The 17,403-nt window shown below is 48.7% G+C and overlaps 1 protein-coding gene across 1 annotated transcript; it reads right to left on the bottom strand.

Annotated features, from left to right (window-relative positions):
* Window positions 1-1,293: 1,293 nt before the first annotated feature.
* Window positions 1,294-16,841, bottom strand: LOC111144940 (inactive pancreatic lipase-related protein 1). The gene is made up of 13 exons (XM_022499552.1): window positions 16,818-16,841; window positions 16,650-16,698; window positions 15,924-16,078; window positions 15,281-15,406; window positions 12,917-13,051; window positions 11,503-11,611; window positions 9,713-9,832; window positions 9,494-9,613; window positions 7,850-7,968; window positions 6,952-7,081; window positions 5,336-5,444; window positions 4,569-4,736; window positions 1,294-1,502 (listed from the first exon to the last, which is right to left on the bottom strand). Exons 2-13 carry the CDS (start codon window positions 16,696-16,698, stop codon window positions 1,439-1,441), a joined length of 1,404 nt encoding a protein of 467 aa, XP_022355260.1. The 5' UTR covers window positions 16,818-16,841; the 3' UTR covers window positions 1,294-1,438.
* Window positions 16,842-17,403: the final 562 nt, after the last annotated feature.

Raw genomic sequence — 17,403 nt, 5'->3', positions numbered from 1 at the left:
TCTCTGGAGACTTCCTCATCTTGCTCCTCCCACTCCTGGACCACCCTGTCCTGGGACATGCTTGCTTTTTGTACTATCAGGCAGCGTGGTGGTGTTAATCTAAGTGCTGGGCTCCCTACAGCTGTTCACACCTCCAGGACTGAATTCAGGTCTTGTGCTTCCTCGAGTTCTAGAAGCTGGTGCAGAGCTGGTGTTTGGTGCTGTATGCGGAGTCTACATTCTACTGGTTGAGCTCTTCTGCCAACATGGTGTGGCCTTGCTCAGGGGGTGGGTCCATGGCCAGCGCTGGGCAAAACTGTGACAAAGGGGCCTCTGGCCCAGGCTTCGTCTTCTCCTGTTCGGTGCCCCCACCCAAGGTCCTGTGCCTCCCTCTACCACCACCATCATTCATCCTCACCCTCCCCATGACCACTGTGGCTGAGCACTCACCTTGTGCCCTTCGCTATGAGACCCTGACTACAGGCGCTCCTTTAATCCTTACCCAGCATATGCTTTCAAAGAACAATCTGGAGTTTGAATTCAAGTTTTGAATTCAAATTCAAGTGTGAAGCTCAATCAGAGCTTGATGTGCCACCAAGGGTGAAGAACAGAGAGGCCACGGCACTGAGACGGTCGTGATGGGATGTGAGGCCTGGTGACCAAAAGGGGAGTCACTCAGGGGAGGTGGTAACCTTCCTGGTCTGGCAAAGCTCCAGGGAATGATTACGGGATAGACTGAAGGACATTTTCTCCTGTGTAGGTGGGGCTTATGGCAAGTTCTGATTGGCTGAGTGCTCGCCGGTGACCCTAGCTGATGGATGACTGAGAAGTCCCTTCTCAGCAGAGGGGTGCCCAAGGTACTCCTCCCAGAAGCCATCCTTCCTCCGTGCTGAGCCCTGCCCTGGGACAGCCCCTGATGGGGCCCAGGAAGAGTAGGGGCTGGAAGCCTGTTTGTGCTCAGCAAATACACCATCTCTGGATGCTGGGGCATCTTAGACCTCACCAAGACACGGGGCTGCTGGGTAGCTCCATCACCACAAGGAGGGTATGTCATAGCATGGCCTTTCCAGTCAGGGGAATGGACCCCCCAGCCCCCAAGGGGCCCCGGTTCACTCTGTGCTTGAACACCTACCTCCCCCTCTCTGGGCCTCCATTTCCTCACCTGTGAGATGAGGTGCAGGGCTATAGGCTCTGCTGAGGCCACCATACGCCCATTCCCCAGTCGTTCTGTGTCACCCCCTGAGGTGAGGAGCAGACAGTGGACACGAGGACCACGGACCACGGTATGTGGTCAGAAGTCAGTGGCAAGAAAATCAAATGTCTGGAAACACTTGGGACTTAAACGATCGACTCCCTAATGTCCCCAGGGGCCAGCTGACGTCAGTGACAGACGTTGTGAGTGGGTAGATGCATCAGTGGTTTTATTGCTGTAACACAGTGACCGGATGGCACCTGGACGCTAACAGGGTGTGAGGGTGAGCAGAACGTCCTCCTTCACCGTGCTTTCGCTGCAGAAGCTGTGCCTGCAGACAGCAATGAAAGCCTCGTGAGTGCTGGCAGCTTTACGTGGAGTTTCCAGTTGTTAAGAAATGTTAATGGCTGATTTTCAATTCATAAGGAAAGAGGGGAACACTAGGGTTGTAGCTTCAACCAGTCCCTGGAGAACAGATTGGAGCTTGTAGCTTCAGGTGGCTGTTGTCTGGGACAAGGTCCCCTGTGGGCTCGTCTGCGACAAGGTCCCCGAGTGGACCCGGTCTCTGGGACCTCAGTCTGACAGGACAGTCAGGACTTGAGACAGCAAATGGACCTCTCACTGGCTTCCTTCTCCACAAGTACCCGTGGGCCCTCCTTGAACATAGCAGACTGGTTTACAGATGGGCTCGCTCTGGACCGAGCCCCTCTGGAAATGGGATTCGACCTTCTAAAAGCGACAGTGAATTGAGCTCCTACTCACTCCTGGCAATGGCGCTGAGCTGTGGAGACTTCACCCTCACAACCCATGTGTGAGGGGGTGTTACCATGAGTCACCCAGAAAAGGAGAGGAGGCTGAGGCACGGAAGGTTCTCAGTGTGCAGAAGAACCAAGGTGCAAAGACAGGTCCAGTGTCACAGTCCACATTGTCCAGGACAGGGTCATCCTTCACATCTCCCTTGACCCTGCCTTCCACACCTGGACTCAGTGGCTCTTTCTCTTTGGGCTCCCCACTCCCTGCCTTCCAGGGGTGACACGGGGCTGGTTACTTGAGTCTCTGAGCCTCCGTGTCTTCATTTGCGGAAGAGGACACATTTCCCTCCCGGGATTGCTGAGAATCCCGTGTTAATAATACAACATGTCATAACAGTAAATGTAAAAATGTATAAATTGATTTAAAACAATGCAGATAGAAGTGACCGTCATGCCTGTTATTCCAAGAACCACAAACTTGTTGAACCTCATCACCTTTGATCTCTGAGGCTTTGCCGGGGTTTCTCCCTCATCTTCACCATGGTCCCTTTGAATTTCATTTGTCTTTCCTTGCTGCCCTGACTCTATCCCTGATCCTACTTCCTGTTCTCCACACCTTGAGCCCTGTCGCCTGTGTTCGGGGCTCCCCCCGCCCCTCACACACCAAGCCCATCGCCCCTGCTCACGTCCTTCCCAGCGGACGTTCCTCAGCCCAGGAGATCCTTGTGGCCCCCTCTCCCCTCCGTCACTGCCTCCCCTGGCCTCCTGGCTCTGCCTTCCTCTCCAGCCATGCTCTTTGGGCTCCTCAGGTGAGTTGTTTCTTCTGTCATTGACTTTCCATGTGAATCTGAGGTCCGTGGTGCTCAACAGCTATTGTGCAAACTCTTTGAGAGCAGGCTCGACCTTTGCATCTCCTACTGTTTGCCAGGCATACAGTAGGTATTAATAAGGTCAGACAGAAGGTGGGGAGAAGATGCTGGAGGCGGGGAAGAAACTGAGAGAGGGAGAACTACATTCTTCTTTTGAAGCCACATCACTGTGGGGAGGAACTCTAGTCAGCAGGCTCCTTAGTAGGACTTGCAATCCTAATGGGGCCGCTGGAAGAATTTGCAGGGTATCTGAGAAGAGCTTGGACTAAACTCTTGATTTTCCAAAGCCTCCCAGTGATGATGCTGATTTTTTTTTAATGTTACTTACTGATTGTTTTACTAACAGCAAAATATTTGAGTAATTTGACAAATTCAACTTTCTTTTTTTTTTTACTTCCCAAACTTATTTGTGATGTTTGATGCTGTTTTGATTGAACTCTATTTTAAGAAACCTGATGTCCAACATCTAGCTTCCCTTAAGATAGATTTCCTCTGCGGTTGACAGGCAGGGGACTCAGGGACTCAGGGACTCAGGGGAAGAAGGGACTCAGGGACTCAGGCCACTGGAGGGTCCAGGTGGCAGTTGATGGACTCAGGGCGTCAGGGGTGGCCTCAAGTACATTCTGTTCCATTTCTAGAAAGTGCAGAAAGTCATGACCGTTCCTCAGAAAACCTGGAAGCTACAATGCCCTGACTGATTTGGTCTTGTATCTCTTTCCTTCTTCAAAATCTGCCTGTGAGCAAGTCATCACCTAGAACACTCTGCATTTTTAAGGTTCTAATGATACCATCTTCTCCTGACACCATTTTAACCACACAGTTCCAGGATCCAGGCTCCGGTCCATTTCCTAACGGGGCCTTGGAAACTCACTTTAGAGGCTTATCGTCCTCTGAGGGGGGTGGGCAGGGAGGCCCTGGGTACACCCGCCGCCCGCAGAAGGCTCTCCACCGGCTTCCTCAGTGCCGTGCTCTAGCTGAGAGAGCCTTGGGCCGCTGACCACCTGGCTGGACCAGTCCCTTTCTCCTCCCTGACTCACAGGCATAGGGAGGACCCCACAGGGGTCATCCAGCCTGAGATGTGACTGTGACATCGGCCAACCCACCCTCGCTGCCTGGGGGAGTCACATTCTCCGAGGCCCGAGTTGAGCAACCTCACCTAACCTCCCAAACCTCAAGACCATCAGTGACCACGTTCCCAGGATCCCCTTCCGCAAAGAGACCCCAGAAGGGTTCTATTGATGACAGTTGTGGTTCCAGCCTTGGGGACAATCACTCTGCTCCCCTCAGGTCACCGTGCCCACATCCCTCCAGCTGTCACAGCAGAGGACACTGAAAGTCAGGATAGAGATTCTATAAGGATCACTACCTCAGCTCTCCCTTGTCCTATCTCAGATTTTATATCTTTTTCTCAAATTTCTTTTTTTATTGGCCTGAAATTTCATGATCTTCCCCTCTTTAAAAGGTAGCTACTCTTTAGCTTATACTTATAACTTTATACCCTCAGAAATTATTTCTTTCTTCTCTCTCTCACTTTTCCTCTTTATCTTTCTTGAAGGCAGGTGATACCGTATGTATCCTTCTCAGATAGGGTTGGGAACACCCAAAAGCAATGCTTTATGCAGCCTGTCAATTGTTTGCCTGCAAAGAAAGGACCCCAGGTGGGTAGATGGTCTTGGCTTTTCTGGCTGAACCATGACTACCCTTGGGGCAACTTTCCGTTACAAACACCAATCTCTACCAACATCCTTAGGCACAAGCCAGCAACGATATACATACACTGTCTTCTCATCTCCTTTCTGCACCGTGATCTTGGCCGCGCCCACTTTGGGGAAGGTTGGGTTTACCACGTGGTTATTCCAGAGAAACTTGACTTTCTCAATCGTTCCAACATCGAGCTTTGCATCAAACTCATTGGTATGGGTAGAGCCTGGTTTGAGAATCCCCCTAGAAATGAAGAGAAACATTCCCATGCATAGAAACAAGCTCTAATGACAGATGAAGGCCAAACCACTTTATTCTACTTGAGATTAATGAGATCAGTTTTTAAAAATTAATTCTCACATAAAGGATGGAGAAATGGAGAAGCCAGTTATATGCCAGCAGCTGCACACTATTATTTGAATATTGTTTTCTCAAACTCAAGTTAGTTTCTACCCAAAATGTTCTTATGGAAAACTATATTATTCCTTCCTATTATTATTTTTTCTGAAATAATTATTTGTATAGTAATAAGTTATCTACTTAGTTTAACCCAACAAGCATGTGTTACTACACTAATCGGGAAATATGACATCTGGGGTAATATTAGATATATTATTTTAAAAATCTATTTTTAAAAATGGATCTACCAAAAGAGAAAAAACTAAATGCCTGGATTTATAATTGAGAAAAGAAAATTGTCAGCAGAAGTCTGAAACTGACTTTACCACCTAAAGTAAATTATTTAAAATCAATTGATAAAGAGACGTTAAGCATTTCAGTACATGGATTGGAAGGCCGTGGACATCAGCCAGTGAGATGAGAGGCTAAAAAAGGAAACTCACCTGAAGACACTAAATTGATGAGTGTTTCCCTTACTTCCAAACAGAGCAACTTTGACCTGACCTGTGGCTGTTTTCCCAGACAGTGTTAGAGAAACCCCGTACCTCCAGCCTGCACAGGGGATAGAAAAGAGTTCAACTCATTCATGAACAAAACGGTTGACCCAAATTTCAGAATCCTGTCCCCACCCCTTACACTAAGGCATCAAAGTATAAGAAGTCCTTCCTGTTAATCTACACCTCAAACCAGGCTCTAAGGAGAAGTATGTCTCTAGCAGTATCCCGCCTAGACCCGTCCTGCCCAGTAAAGGGGCCACTACCCACATGCAGCTGCGTAAATTTAAATGCAAGTTAAATCAGATCAAAAATTAATTCTTCATTCTTACTAGCCACATTTCGAGGGCTAGATTGCCACATGTGGCTACCAGCTGCTGTATTGGACAGCAGAGAACATTTCCATCATGGCAGAAGGTTCTGCCAGGCAGTTCTGCTCTAGAGGGACCGTGCTATGAGAGGAAATGAAAAGAGAAGGGACATGGGCTCGTTCCCACATTGGGAGAGCTGACCCAAGAGTGCAGTCCTGCGGGCACAGGAGCGGGGTCTGGGTCCTATCTGTGCAGCCCCAGGGGCCCAGGTGTGTCCAGCAGAGAGTGGGGCTCAGTTCTTACCCAGCTCTCTGCCTGCCGTGCTGTCTCCGTGCCCACGAGCACACATACACACAACCTACACGCATATAACCACACGCTCACACATACACGCACTCACACACAGGCATACATACACACATAACTGTCCTGCACACACACATAAACACAGGCGCACAAGCACACACACACATGCACACACCCACACATGTACACACACATGTACATAAACACACACATCATTTGCTTCACTCCTACTCGGCTTTCGCATCCTCAGACAGATTGTCCCTGACCCTTCCAGGGTCAGGTCCTCGGTCCCAGGGTGCCACAGCAGTGACCCGCCATGCCCAGGCCGAGTGCGGCTGTTTGCTCAGTTCCCGCCTTCTCTGCCAGGGCGTACATCTCACACATAGACCGCCTCGCGCATCCCTGCATGCCCAGTGTCTAGCGTGGTCTGTGGTCCATAAATCAGTGTTGGTTGAGGAATGAGCATGTGGTTTTTTGAATGTTTCATTTGTTGTTTTAAAATATGGGCCAGCATTTCATGCATCCCTACAGCAGTAGAAGGATTGATGAACCAGTGTCCTTCTTAAAAATATATACAGTGTGGGAAATATTCTACATTTTGATTGCAGAGATGGTTACATGGCTCTTCATCTATCAAAACTCATAGAACTCCACACTGCAGAGAGGGGTGAGTTTTGCAGTGTATAAATTGTATCTCAATAAACCTGACTTCAAAACCTAGATGAGATGTATATTATATTTATGTCTTTCTATAAGCACAGTGTCTTTTTTACAGACATGCAGACTCTTTCCAAATGCTTGGCTGAGTCTTACATGGGATCGTTTGGGCAGATGTGTCCTTTCACTACCAGAATGTGTTCTGAGTATCTCAGGTTAGAGAAAAGCTCTTCTTGTCTATCAGAAGCTAAAGCGTCTTCACGTGGGTGAGCAGGACAAAGTATAACTTACGAGCAAAATTGCTGGAATCCCCTGTGTTCAGGAAGAATTTCTGTGGCTCGCCACTTGTTTTGCTGGCAAATTTATCAGCGTAGTGGCCCATCTGGGGGCACCCTTGATCTGGGCAAGGAAAGCATTTGTTCTAAGGAGAAGAGAGACATCAAGCTATAAGGTGTGAGTCAGTCTTTTTCTGACCCAAGCATCTCAGGGAGAAATTCTCCTACAGCCTGAGTTCCTTCACCTGTAACAGGAAGGAGATCGGGATAGATGATGTCTAACTGACTTTCACCCAGGACAGGACTCCCGAGACTGAGGTACATCCGGTCAGGATATACAGATGCCTGGGTCCCAGGCTAGATCAATGACCCCTCCCATCACGTGATGTGCTGGTGAATGATTAACAGCCGACCCCGGTGAAAAAAAGCCTCCAGCGTAGCCTCTTCCAGTTTCCGTGGTGTAAAGACACCGCTGTCAATTTCAGAGGCCCAAGCCCCGAGCCGGGCATCTAGGACACCAAGCATCCAGCTTTCTGTCTCTCTGGCGTATGAATTCTTCTCTCATACGTTCTTCTGTCCTTGCTCTGTCCTTGCTCTGCCCTTGGCAGAAATGCACACCCCTCTCATCCTCCTAAATTCTATGAGTTTTCAAGCCAGTTTCAAACACTGCCTTTTGCAGGAAACTTTCTAGATCATTGAAAGGATGGGTCTTCTGATTTCCCAGTGTCTTCCTCACCCACATGTCTTATCTGGAATTTTAGCCACCTCCTGCCCAATTTTATTTTTCCCCTCTGCTTGTCAGGATCATAAACTCAGAGGGACAATCCAAGACAAGTAAGGGATGGTCAGACCCTGCAAATGTCCTGGCAGGACAACGGTCCCACAGAGGGACTCAGAGAGGGATGATCACTTACAGACTCAAAGGCCCTGTAGGAAGCACAGGGATACGAAGCAAACCCATCAGGGTTGAGGATGCTCTCTGAGTAATACTTGTAACTTCTCAGGTGATTGCAAGCCACAAAGTCCCGAGTTCCTGGGGAAAGAAAGGAGGAAGTCTGCAAAGGCAGTTGGGGGGCCAAGAATTTCTCTCGTTCCAAATGGACAGGTTCCAAAGTGGAACCACATTTTCAGAAATTTAAGGTAAGGTAAATTTAAGGTAAATCCACAAGAAATGACAGTTAACATAGAGAGCCAGCTTTCCATGTGACAGGCAATGTTCTGAGGGCTCCACATGCATTGTTTCTATAATCCTCGCCTTTCTAGGGCGTGGGTAACATAGCATTCCTAAATACAGAATGATTGCAGATTACAGCCTAGGGTGTGCAGATTATAGCGAGGAAGGGGCAGAGCTGGGGATTAAACCCAAGCCCATCTGGTGCTTGAGCCCCTGCCTCTCACCATTGTGCCATCCTGTGTCCCAGGCACCAGGCTGGAGGTCCTTGAAGACGCAGCCAGATGTGATGTGACTTCTCAGACGTGACAAAACCAGGGCAAGGACAATTAGGACATTGTCGTGCTATGTTTAGGTGAATAAAAGGGAGAGTCGAGTAGCTTTAGGTAACTCTTTTCTCTTTTTCAGAGCATCTTGCCTTTCCTGATCACCTTCCTTGGCCCCTACAGCTCCTGTCAAGGGACAGAGGTCACAGCATACCTGTTGGACGTGCCGTAAACTTGCTTGACCATTACTGATGGAGCGATTAGGCAACCCTATCCATGTAAACCCTCAGAAGGCTATAAGAGACGAACACATAAATTTGCATTCTTAATATTGGCTTTGATAGCATCCAAACATGCTGAGATATTTTGATCAAATTCAATAAAAATCCATACTCCTTACATATGGTCGGACCACTAAAGGTTTAAACCTGTGTGGTACCAAGTGATGAGCTGGGCTGAAAAATTCACTTATCTATTGTCCTTTTGACCTGATTAGAGGTAGAGTCTGCATCTGGAGGAGGACTTTTACCCCTGGAGCATTCCACCAGCAATAAGGATTAACCACTTCGAATAGCAGTCTCCGCGTAGCCTTCCCTACCGGTGATGGTTTCTCATCCCGACCCAAAATAAAGGAGTAGTGACTCTCATTGAGCAGATGACTTTGCCATGGAAATGACTGGGGAACATTCTCCTTCTGGCTACAGAATTGAAGCCAATTACATGTGCTTGAACGGTATCACTGACTCCCAAGGAAAAATTGGCAGAAAAATCCCCTTAAAACCAGGATGTCTGCTTTCATGGTATTTCTTTTCTTCATTAGGTAGCTACCAATTGATTGCTGGAGTTATGGCTTTAAGCAAGGTTTTGTCATTCTTTGTCGCTTGTACAGTCCAGGACACCCACGACAGTGTTTTAGGGAAGTATAAAATCCGTAGAGCAGAGATATAACAAATAATATGTAGCTGTATTTTTTCCAGAAGTAAAGTTTAGAAGGGGGAATTATATATTTTTAAAGAGCAAGGTGTTTTCATTTTGGAGATTTGCCATGGAGGATTCTGCTTCCCCCCCACCCCCCAGGCCCCTGCCCCAGGAAGTGATGCCTCTCTCTGTTCTGACTTTACCTTCCCAAATGCCATCTAGGTCCACGATCTGGGACAGGGCATTCTTCTTGCATCCTGGCATTTCTTCTCCTCCATTGGGGAAGAAGTCAAGGTGACCCATCTCTTGGCTTGCTCCAAAACCTGAAAGGTTTGGAACAGCAATGAGCTTTTCACCCTACAGGGCTCCCTTGGTTAAAACACAATGGCACATGCTTGCAGCTGAAGCGTCATTGGACTCACCCAGGAAGGGGATCAGGGGGGCTGCATCTGTGTGAATCACATCAACAAAGTCAGCATCGGTGGGATCCAGTCGAACCTCTTCAGGAGTACCCTGGAAGCTTGCTTCTACAGGATCCAACCCTAAAAGAGATGACCAGTGCTGCAGACCAACAGACCTGGCTATGGGGACCAGCAGGACCACGGGGTACAGTTGCTCAGGCTACGCATTGTTCAACCCAAGGGATGTCATATTCTGCAGTGCTATGACCCTGTGCATGGGATATAGGGACAGAGAGTTTCAATATTTCTCCTCAGAAGAGGGCTCCAGTGCATGGATAAAGAAAGGCAGGTGAGGGGCGCCTGGGTGGCTCAGTGGGTTAAGCCGCTGCCTTCAGCTCAGGTCATGATCTCGGGGTCCTGGGATCAAGTCCCACATCGGGCTCTCTGCTTGACAGGGGGCCTGCTTCCCTCTCTCTCTCTGTCTCTGCCTGCCTCTCTGTCTACTTATGATCTCTCTCTGTCAAATAAATAAATAAAATCTTAAAAAAAAAAAAAGGCAGGTGAGCCAAGAGATTTACATTTGTCTGACCAAGGATTTTTCCCCCCCATTACTTTCTCCCATTCACTTGCAGATCTTTCTTCTTTAGAGTTTTTTTTCTTCTTCTCAAGTTTGAAGAAAAAAGGGACAAGATAGTAAAGTATCATAGTTAAGACCACGGATTCTGGAACCAGGCATCCTGGCTCTAAATCCCTACTGAGCTCTTTCTTGGGCAAATGGCATGACCTTGGGCAAATCATGCAACCTTTCCTGGGGGCCTCAGTTTCCCCATTTATAAAACCCGGGTAATAATGTGGTTATACTAAGATTAAATGAGATAATACAGATATAGCTTTTAGCGCAGTGCCTGGCATATCGTCATGGGCATATGAGTAAAATATTGATTTTTATTATTTCTTCCTTCGTGGCAGGGCTCCTGAATTTGTCAATAGCTCTTTGGAGGTCTGGCCAGAGCAGCTGAAAAGGCATGAACATAATTGTCTGTTGAAAATAAAAGGGAGAACTATAAAGTAGAGGCTTGCTTGAGCCGCATGACTGCAGAACTGGGTTTGAATCTTAGTTCCGCTCCTGATTCATTGCATAATTTGGGGCCGGCTATCCAATTTCCTGAGCCTCTTTCTTTAGCTCTGAGGATTCAATGAGAAAATATAAGGCCCTTGGCATAGCATTTGGGGTAAACAGGCATTTTGTCTAAGCTTGCTATGATAATGACCATAGCATTATAGTATTATGATGGTATTATGTAGATGTATTTTGTTGTTGTTATTACAAATTAAAGGCTTTGCCTGGGTTAAAGGAATGCTCTCTAGGACTGGTGGCTGGGTTTCCTCTACCAGCAGAGGCAAAGGAAGGCTGTGACTCTGCCCTTGATTTCAAAGAGAAGGGGGAAGGGACTAACAACGTAGACTCTTAATTATGTTTGTTCGTGTTCACACTAGCTTTCCTCTCCGTTTTCTTGGGTGCCCGGTCCTGCTGAGCCCACACTCTCAGGAAACACGGATCTAGAGAGGAAGGATGGGGACAGAAGCGGAAGAGGCTAAAGGGGAAGAAAGGGGGACGAAAGCACCCTTTGCCCTTCTACAAAGACAGGCCTCTTGGGGGCGTCCTGAAATGTCCTGTGCTGGCTCTAAGTGACTCTGCCACAGCCGAGGGGACAGACTACTTTGGGCCAGCTTTTAGCTGGCCTGTAGGTTTGCACCACATTCTGGGGCTACTGGGAACAAAACCTGTGGTCCTGCCCTTCAGGCCTTACCTGTAATCCTGCCCAGGCCTGGAGTCCTGCTCCCTGCCTCTCCAGCCACGTGGGCTCCCAGGCTGTGGCCAATGAGGTGGACTTGGGAAGGGGAGTAGCTATAGTTTGCCTGGAGAAGGAAGATGGTATGTTCAGAACATTTTTGTGCTGTGGTTTTTGTAACAGGCCAACCCGACGTGACTCCTCTGCAGAAAACCTTCTGTGGCTCCCACCGCCCTTGGGATCAAGCCCAAACTCATTACAAGGGCCTTGGAACTTTCCTGACTCACCATTCATTTTTCTAGATGCTAGCCAAACCCTAGTGGAACTTTCAGGTCTCAGGTACATCGTATTCCCTTATCTCTGGTCTGGTGTGGACCCTTCTTCCTCTCACTGTCCACTCCCCAGCCACGTGCCCAGCTCATGTCAACACAGCTGGACATCAGCTCTCAACTTAAATGTCTCTCCCTGGGAGACATCCTTAATCACTCCGCCATCCCCACTCCCCCCAGCCTGGATTAGCTGTCCCCCAAAAGTTCCCATTAAGCTCTGTAGCCCCCCCCCCCCCATTAAAACACTGATCACACTCTGTTGTCATGGCAAGTCTTCACCGTGAGCTTCCCTAGGACAGGGATGCATCCCCTCGGCCTCTTAGCAGAGCTCCTGACCCTGTGCTACCCCCTCCCCACAATACTGCAGAACAAACGACATAAAGCTACAAGCGTTAGCACACTGGATCTCAGAGGTGTTCATCCATTTGTATTCATTCGTGGTTCCTCAGAGCTTCCAGAACAAGCACCACTGGTTTTAAGTTTTGCAGGGGTGCATAGATCCCTTGACTTTGTGACAGAAACGGCTGGAGCCTTTATCTGGTATAGAATAGAGTCCGGAGGAATGAGTGACTTCCCTGAGAGGATTAAAGACTTAAAGAATTAGCCCAAATGGAAGAGCAGGGTAGATAAAACCAGCTGAATTGACTGTGATGAATGAAATTCTCGGACATCAACAGGACCATCAACAGGGCAAATGCCCTCCCCCACCGCTTTGGTTCCATGTGGATCTCCCTGGCAATGCTGTGTTTGCCCCACACAGGGTTCGCCTGGTGTTGGGTGGGGGGGCCCTTGGAGCTGGACAACTCTGGTATTACCCTGTGCTGTGCTTTGTGGGGGAAACCCTTTGACCCTCTTTGGCCTTAGTTTTTACATCTGCTGATAGAAGATGATAATAATAATCCCCACCCCCAAGTATTAGCTATTACTGACTTTTCTTCCGCTGCTGTGTCATTATTAAGGCAAATTCCAATTATAGAAGTAAAATTCTGAGACAAATACCAGTTCCAGTTCTTTTTTAAATACCTAACTCCCAGCTGCATCTTTAGCCCACAGAGGCCAGCGGGTGCTGCCTCCCTCAGCAGCGGCGCCGCCGGCGGACTCACCGAGAGCATGCCGAGCAACTGGGCCACCTGCGCGCCCACCACCCGCACGTTGTTGGCGGCCTGCGTGTACGTGGTTTTGGAACCTTTCTTCCAGTCCACACAGATGCAATTCACCTCCTCGACCTTGAACATGTTCTGGTGTTGGAGAAATGCCAGGATGTTATCACGGGAGCACGCGAAACCGCATCCAACCAAGGGCTCTGAAATGGTCGCTAAGGGTTATTGCTAAGGGTTATTGTGTCTTTTCCTCGCTGGGGCACTGGGACACACTGGGCTTTGTTAGGAAGCCTGCCGTCAACTGGGAATGAGCCCTCAAAGAGCTTGCTACAGGAAAGGCAAATCCATTCCCTCTCTAGCTGGCAGATTAATTCCAAGCTGGCCACACCCTGGTTTTCTTTGACCAAATTCAGTAAAGTTGATCGAGTGGTGTGGAAACAAGGGCATCGTTAGAAGAGCCGTGTTTGGAAGCAGCAAGCTTTCGAGTGCCCTCTCTGATGGCCAGGGTCTAAATGACCTTGTGGATTTGACCTCTAGCCATCCTCTTAGCCTCGTGGCAATGCTGCCAATCACTGACCTTGCCTTCACCCCAGGCGGCTGGGCATTTTAAGTTTTGACGGTCAAGATAGCACAGTATTTTGTGGAGGAAACACACCGAGCAGCTACTTGAAAAACAAAACGGCACTGACTTAAAAGAGATTGAAGAATTCTTAATGCGAAACTTCTTCCAGGATGTCAGAGAAGCTGATCTATCCTTAGACCATCCCGCCAGGCAGTACTCGTGACCAGCTTGAGTTTAACATGGTGCTATGAATTTAAAATCCACTTAGAATTGTTCACATATGTGGGGCACCTGGGTGGCTCAGTGGGTTAAAGCCTCTGTCTTCGGCTCAGATCATGATCCTAGAGTCCTGGGATCAAGCCTTGCATCGGGCTCTCTGCTCAGCAGGGAGCCTGCCTCCCTTCCTCTCTCTGCCTGCCTCTCTGCCTACTTGTGATCTCTGTCTGTCAAATAAATAAATAAAATCTTAAAAAAAAAAAAAAAGAATTGTTCACATATGTGATACTAATAAGTGTGGTCGCACACACAGAGAGACCAAGAGCTGTTTCTCAGGACCTTTCTTTTTAAAGTGTCCCTGAGGAATTTCTTACAAACTGGAGAAATTTGGGGGTGTAAACTGTATCTTACAGTTTATGCACTAAGATCCTTATTAACGAGGGGCCCCTGGGTGGCGGTGACTCAGTCAGTTTAGAAACTGACTCTTGGTTTTGGCTCAGGTCATGATCTCGGGGTTGTGGGATTGAGCCCCACGTGGGGCCCCGCTCTCAGTGCAAAGTTGTCCTGGGATTCTCTCCCTCTGCCCCCCGCAAATACATAAATAAAATCTTTAAAAAGAAGATACTTATTAATGATGGGAAAGAAGAGGTGGCAAGAGCTAAATGCCTGATAAATCAAGGTCAAGTGCAGAATGACTTTAATTTTCTAGGTTTGTAACTTTCCCTGTGGGCATTATAGATGGGAATCATAATTTTTTTATTTATTATTTATTTGACAGACAGAGATCACAAGGAGGCAGAGAGGCAGGCAGAGAGAAAGGAAGGGAAGCAGGCTCCCTGCTGAGCAGAGAGCCCGCAGGGGGGCTCAATCCCAGGACCCTGGGATCAGGACCTGAGCCGAAGGCAGAGGCTTAACCCACTGAGCCACCCAGGCGCCCCATAGGTGGGAATTATTAATGTGAATGGAAGGTGGGCTGCTAAGGTACATTCTTAGGTGTCTGAAAAATAGGTTGCATCAACGTATGCACAAAAGGAAAGGATGATGGTATGTCACATATCTGTGATGTGCCTGTGCATGTGTGTGTGTGTTCTTCCACTTCCTGTCCTTCTAACCAATAGATGCTGTCTTACATACAGTTTTGGCACTTTCTATTCTGCCATTTCGTCTCCTGGTCCATGGTAAGTTCTCCATTTCTCAAATAAATGGTTGTAGCAACACATTATCTCAGGGAATTGGGAGAGGCTTGAACAAAAAGAACATAATCCCTCACTTACAGGCAAACGAAACGCCCTCACTAAAACCAGAAGCATATCTTTGGCCCTGATTTAGCCAGAAGTAAGATCGTGGACATGTGTGCCCGCACAGCCAATGCCACCGCTTAAGGCCATGGATGTGGTCCAGAAATGCGGAAGTCAATTCTTATTTTTTGCAAAGAGAGGCATTTTAATTGCATAAAGGTAATCTCCTATGTGGGGATTCCATGTTTTCAAGCTCATCTGCTGTGCTTGCTGAAAGGGGCGGGAGGTGTTAGGGGATGGGGTTGGGGCGGTGAAGGGGAGCAGACCGCGGGGCTGGGAGCTGGCCCCTACCTTGCACATGTCCAGCAGCCAGCTCTCTTCTCCCTTGTCTATGAAGCCATGGATGATGAACCGGGTCTTCCTGTCTGTTTGAAAATTTGATGCCTCAATGGTTGATGGATCAGAGAGAAGAAGAGTCTGTGACAAAAGCAGAGTTTTGCATTTTTTTGCAGCCCAGCCACTTTGCCAGCCTCTCCTTCCCCATCTCTGCCTGTCCCAATGCCATGATCTTTCTGAGCTTAGAACAAAAGCCACCTCCTCCAGGAAGCCCGCCCTGACTCTCCCTTTCCTGCCTGCTTCTGCCCCCATTCCACCCCTGCTCAGTCAGGTATTACTACCTCCACTGGGGCTGGAATATAGCTCACAGTCTTACCTTCCACAGGGTTCTTGGTAGATGGCAAGCTCTTGGCCCCAGACCAGACTCTCATAACCAGTTAGAGGTTCTGGCAAATGTGAACCATTCATTCTTTCGAGCCAACATTTTACAGAAGACCTACTCTCTCCAGGTCTGGCTAGGCCCAGGGAACAGCTGGAGGGATAAGGTGGGACAGAACATGGTGGGGGAGGAGGGTACAGAGGCAAGGAACTTTTGGTCTGCAGGGTGGGCACTACCCCTCCCCCAGTCACAGTGACATTAATATGACAGAGGTCTCACCTGAAAGTTGTCTGGGTTCTCGTTGGTGTAGAGCAGGAAGCGGGTGCCGATTTTCTCAGGGCTCCAGGGGAGAACTTTCAGGGGTCTGATAGCAGTCCCGGCCCAGGGTTCCGAGTCAGAAAAGCACCCGATTTGTTCATAGCAAACTTCCTTTGCTGTAGAGAAAGGATGAATCTGCTCAGGGCTCAGCTCCCCAGACTCTGGGAGGTCACAGCTGTTGGGTCCTCACTCCCTTGCCTGGGGGACAGCCTGAAGACAATGGAGACACCCTGCCTCTCTTCTCACTCTCAGGGCCACCCTCTGATCTGGGACGAGTGCCACTGAATCCCACAGAGACCCCAGCTGTGCCGCTGCTCAAAACCACCATCAGAGCAGAAGCAGTGTCCCACCCCACCCTTGACTAATGGGGTAGGGCACACCGACAAGTCAGTATGTTAACCCAGGCAGGTGTTTAATGCTTTACCTAGAAAAGTCAAGCCTAGAGCACCTGGACATGAAGACAGCTCAGTGCAGTGATGCTCTGAAGTGGGTCCCTGTCAAAGTGCCTACACTCCCAGGCAGAGTATCAGCCCCACCCCCCCGCCCCACTACCCCCCCCCCCCCTGGAACCTCAGGGTCATTTGGAGCCACTGAAAGCCCTGCCCTGCCCCGGGTTAGGCTTTCTTTGGCCAGTGCTGAGATGCCGCATTTAAGCCCTTCCCAAGCGGCAGGTGCGATGTTTCCTACCTTTGACTGCTCCCAGCAGAAAAAGCGCGATTGTCCAGAGGATCTCCATCTACAATAAATTCGGACATTCTCAGCCTCACCAAACATTACCAGAGCAATGAGCACAGAATCTCAGAATTCAAGGCTCTCTGCTTTAAACCCTGCTGGGAGGATGCAAAGGGGACTTACCCTGTGGGACAGTCCAGGCCTTCCCTCCCTCTAAGTCAAGGACCCAGGCCTTCTTTTTATACTGGGGCCTTATCATCTGGAGCCACTTCAAGGAAACAGCAATTGATAATGGAACATGCTGTGTGCACTTAGTATTGTAATCTGCCCAAACACACAGAGCAAGGCTAGTTACAGCCGCCAAATCTTCCCACAAGTCTGGGAAGATGAAAGAATGCTTCATTCGAAGTAGATGAAAGTTCCCTACCTTGGTACCTATGTACCTGTATGGGTAATTAGGAGCCAAGTGGGCCCCACTTTCTCATTTTCTATTTGTTCACCAAGTAGCTTACGCAGCCCAGGAAGGACGCGGCTTCAAGCCCTATTAGTGGAGGCGGCATTTCTCACTGAGAATGGATGGGCATGCCTCCCCCAATAGCTGAAAGTTCTGATCAAGAAAATCTCCTCTCTCAGTCTGTCTGTCTGTCTGTCTCTGTCTCTCTCTAAAGCTCTCTCTCTGGCAGTCTAGTACCCGAGCACAGGAGATTTGGAGACAGATTCAGGAGCCCTGACAGGAGCTTATGACATGAGCCCTTACAGGAGCCTATGA

Source organism: Enhydra lutris, unplaced genomic scaffold (assembly GCF_002288905.1).
Source record: "Enhydra lutris kenyoni isolate GAN:26980312 unplaced genomic scaffold, ASM228890v2 scaffoldscaffold12, whole genome shotgun sequence".
Taxonomy (NCBI): Eukaryota; Metazoa; Chordata; class Mammalia; order Carnivora; family Mustelidae; genus Enhydra; species Enhydra lutris.
The sequence above is the reverse complement of the archived record's forward strand: the minus strand, read 5'-3'. Positions and strand labels throughout refer to the sequence as shown.

Excerpts from the sequence above, each read along its gene's own strand:
- LOC111144940 (XM_022499552.1), bottom strand. The coding sequence starts at position 16,698 with ATGGAGATCCTCTGGACAATCGCGCTTTTTCTGCTGGGAGCAGTCAAA. Across the intron at positions 16,079-16,649 it reads TCTGCTGGGAGCAGTCAAAG|CAAAGGAAGTTTGCTATGAA; the intron begins GTAGGAAACATC and ends CTTTCTCTACAG. Across the intron at positions 4,737-5,335 it reads CATCAATTTAGTGTCTTCAG|GGGGATTCTCAAACCAGGCT; the intron begins GTGAGTTTCCTT and ends CTTCATTTCTAG.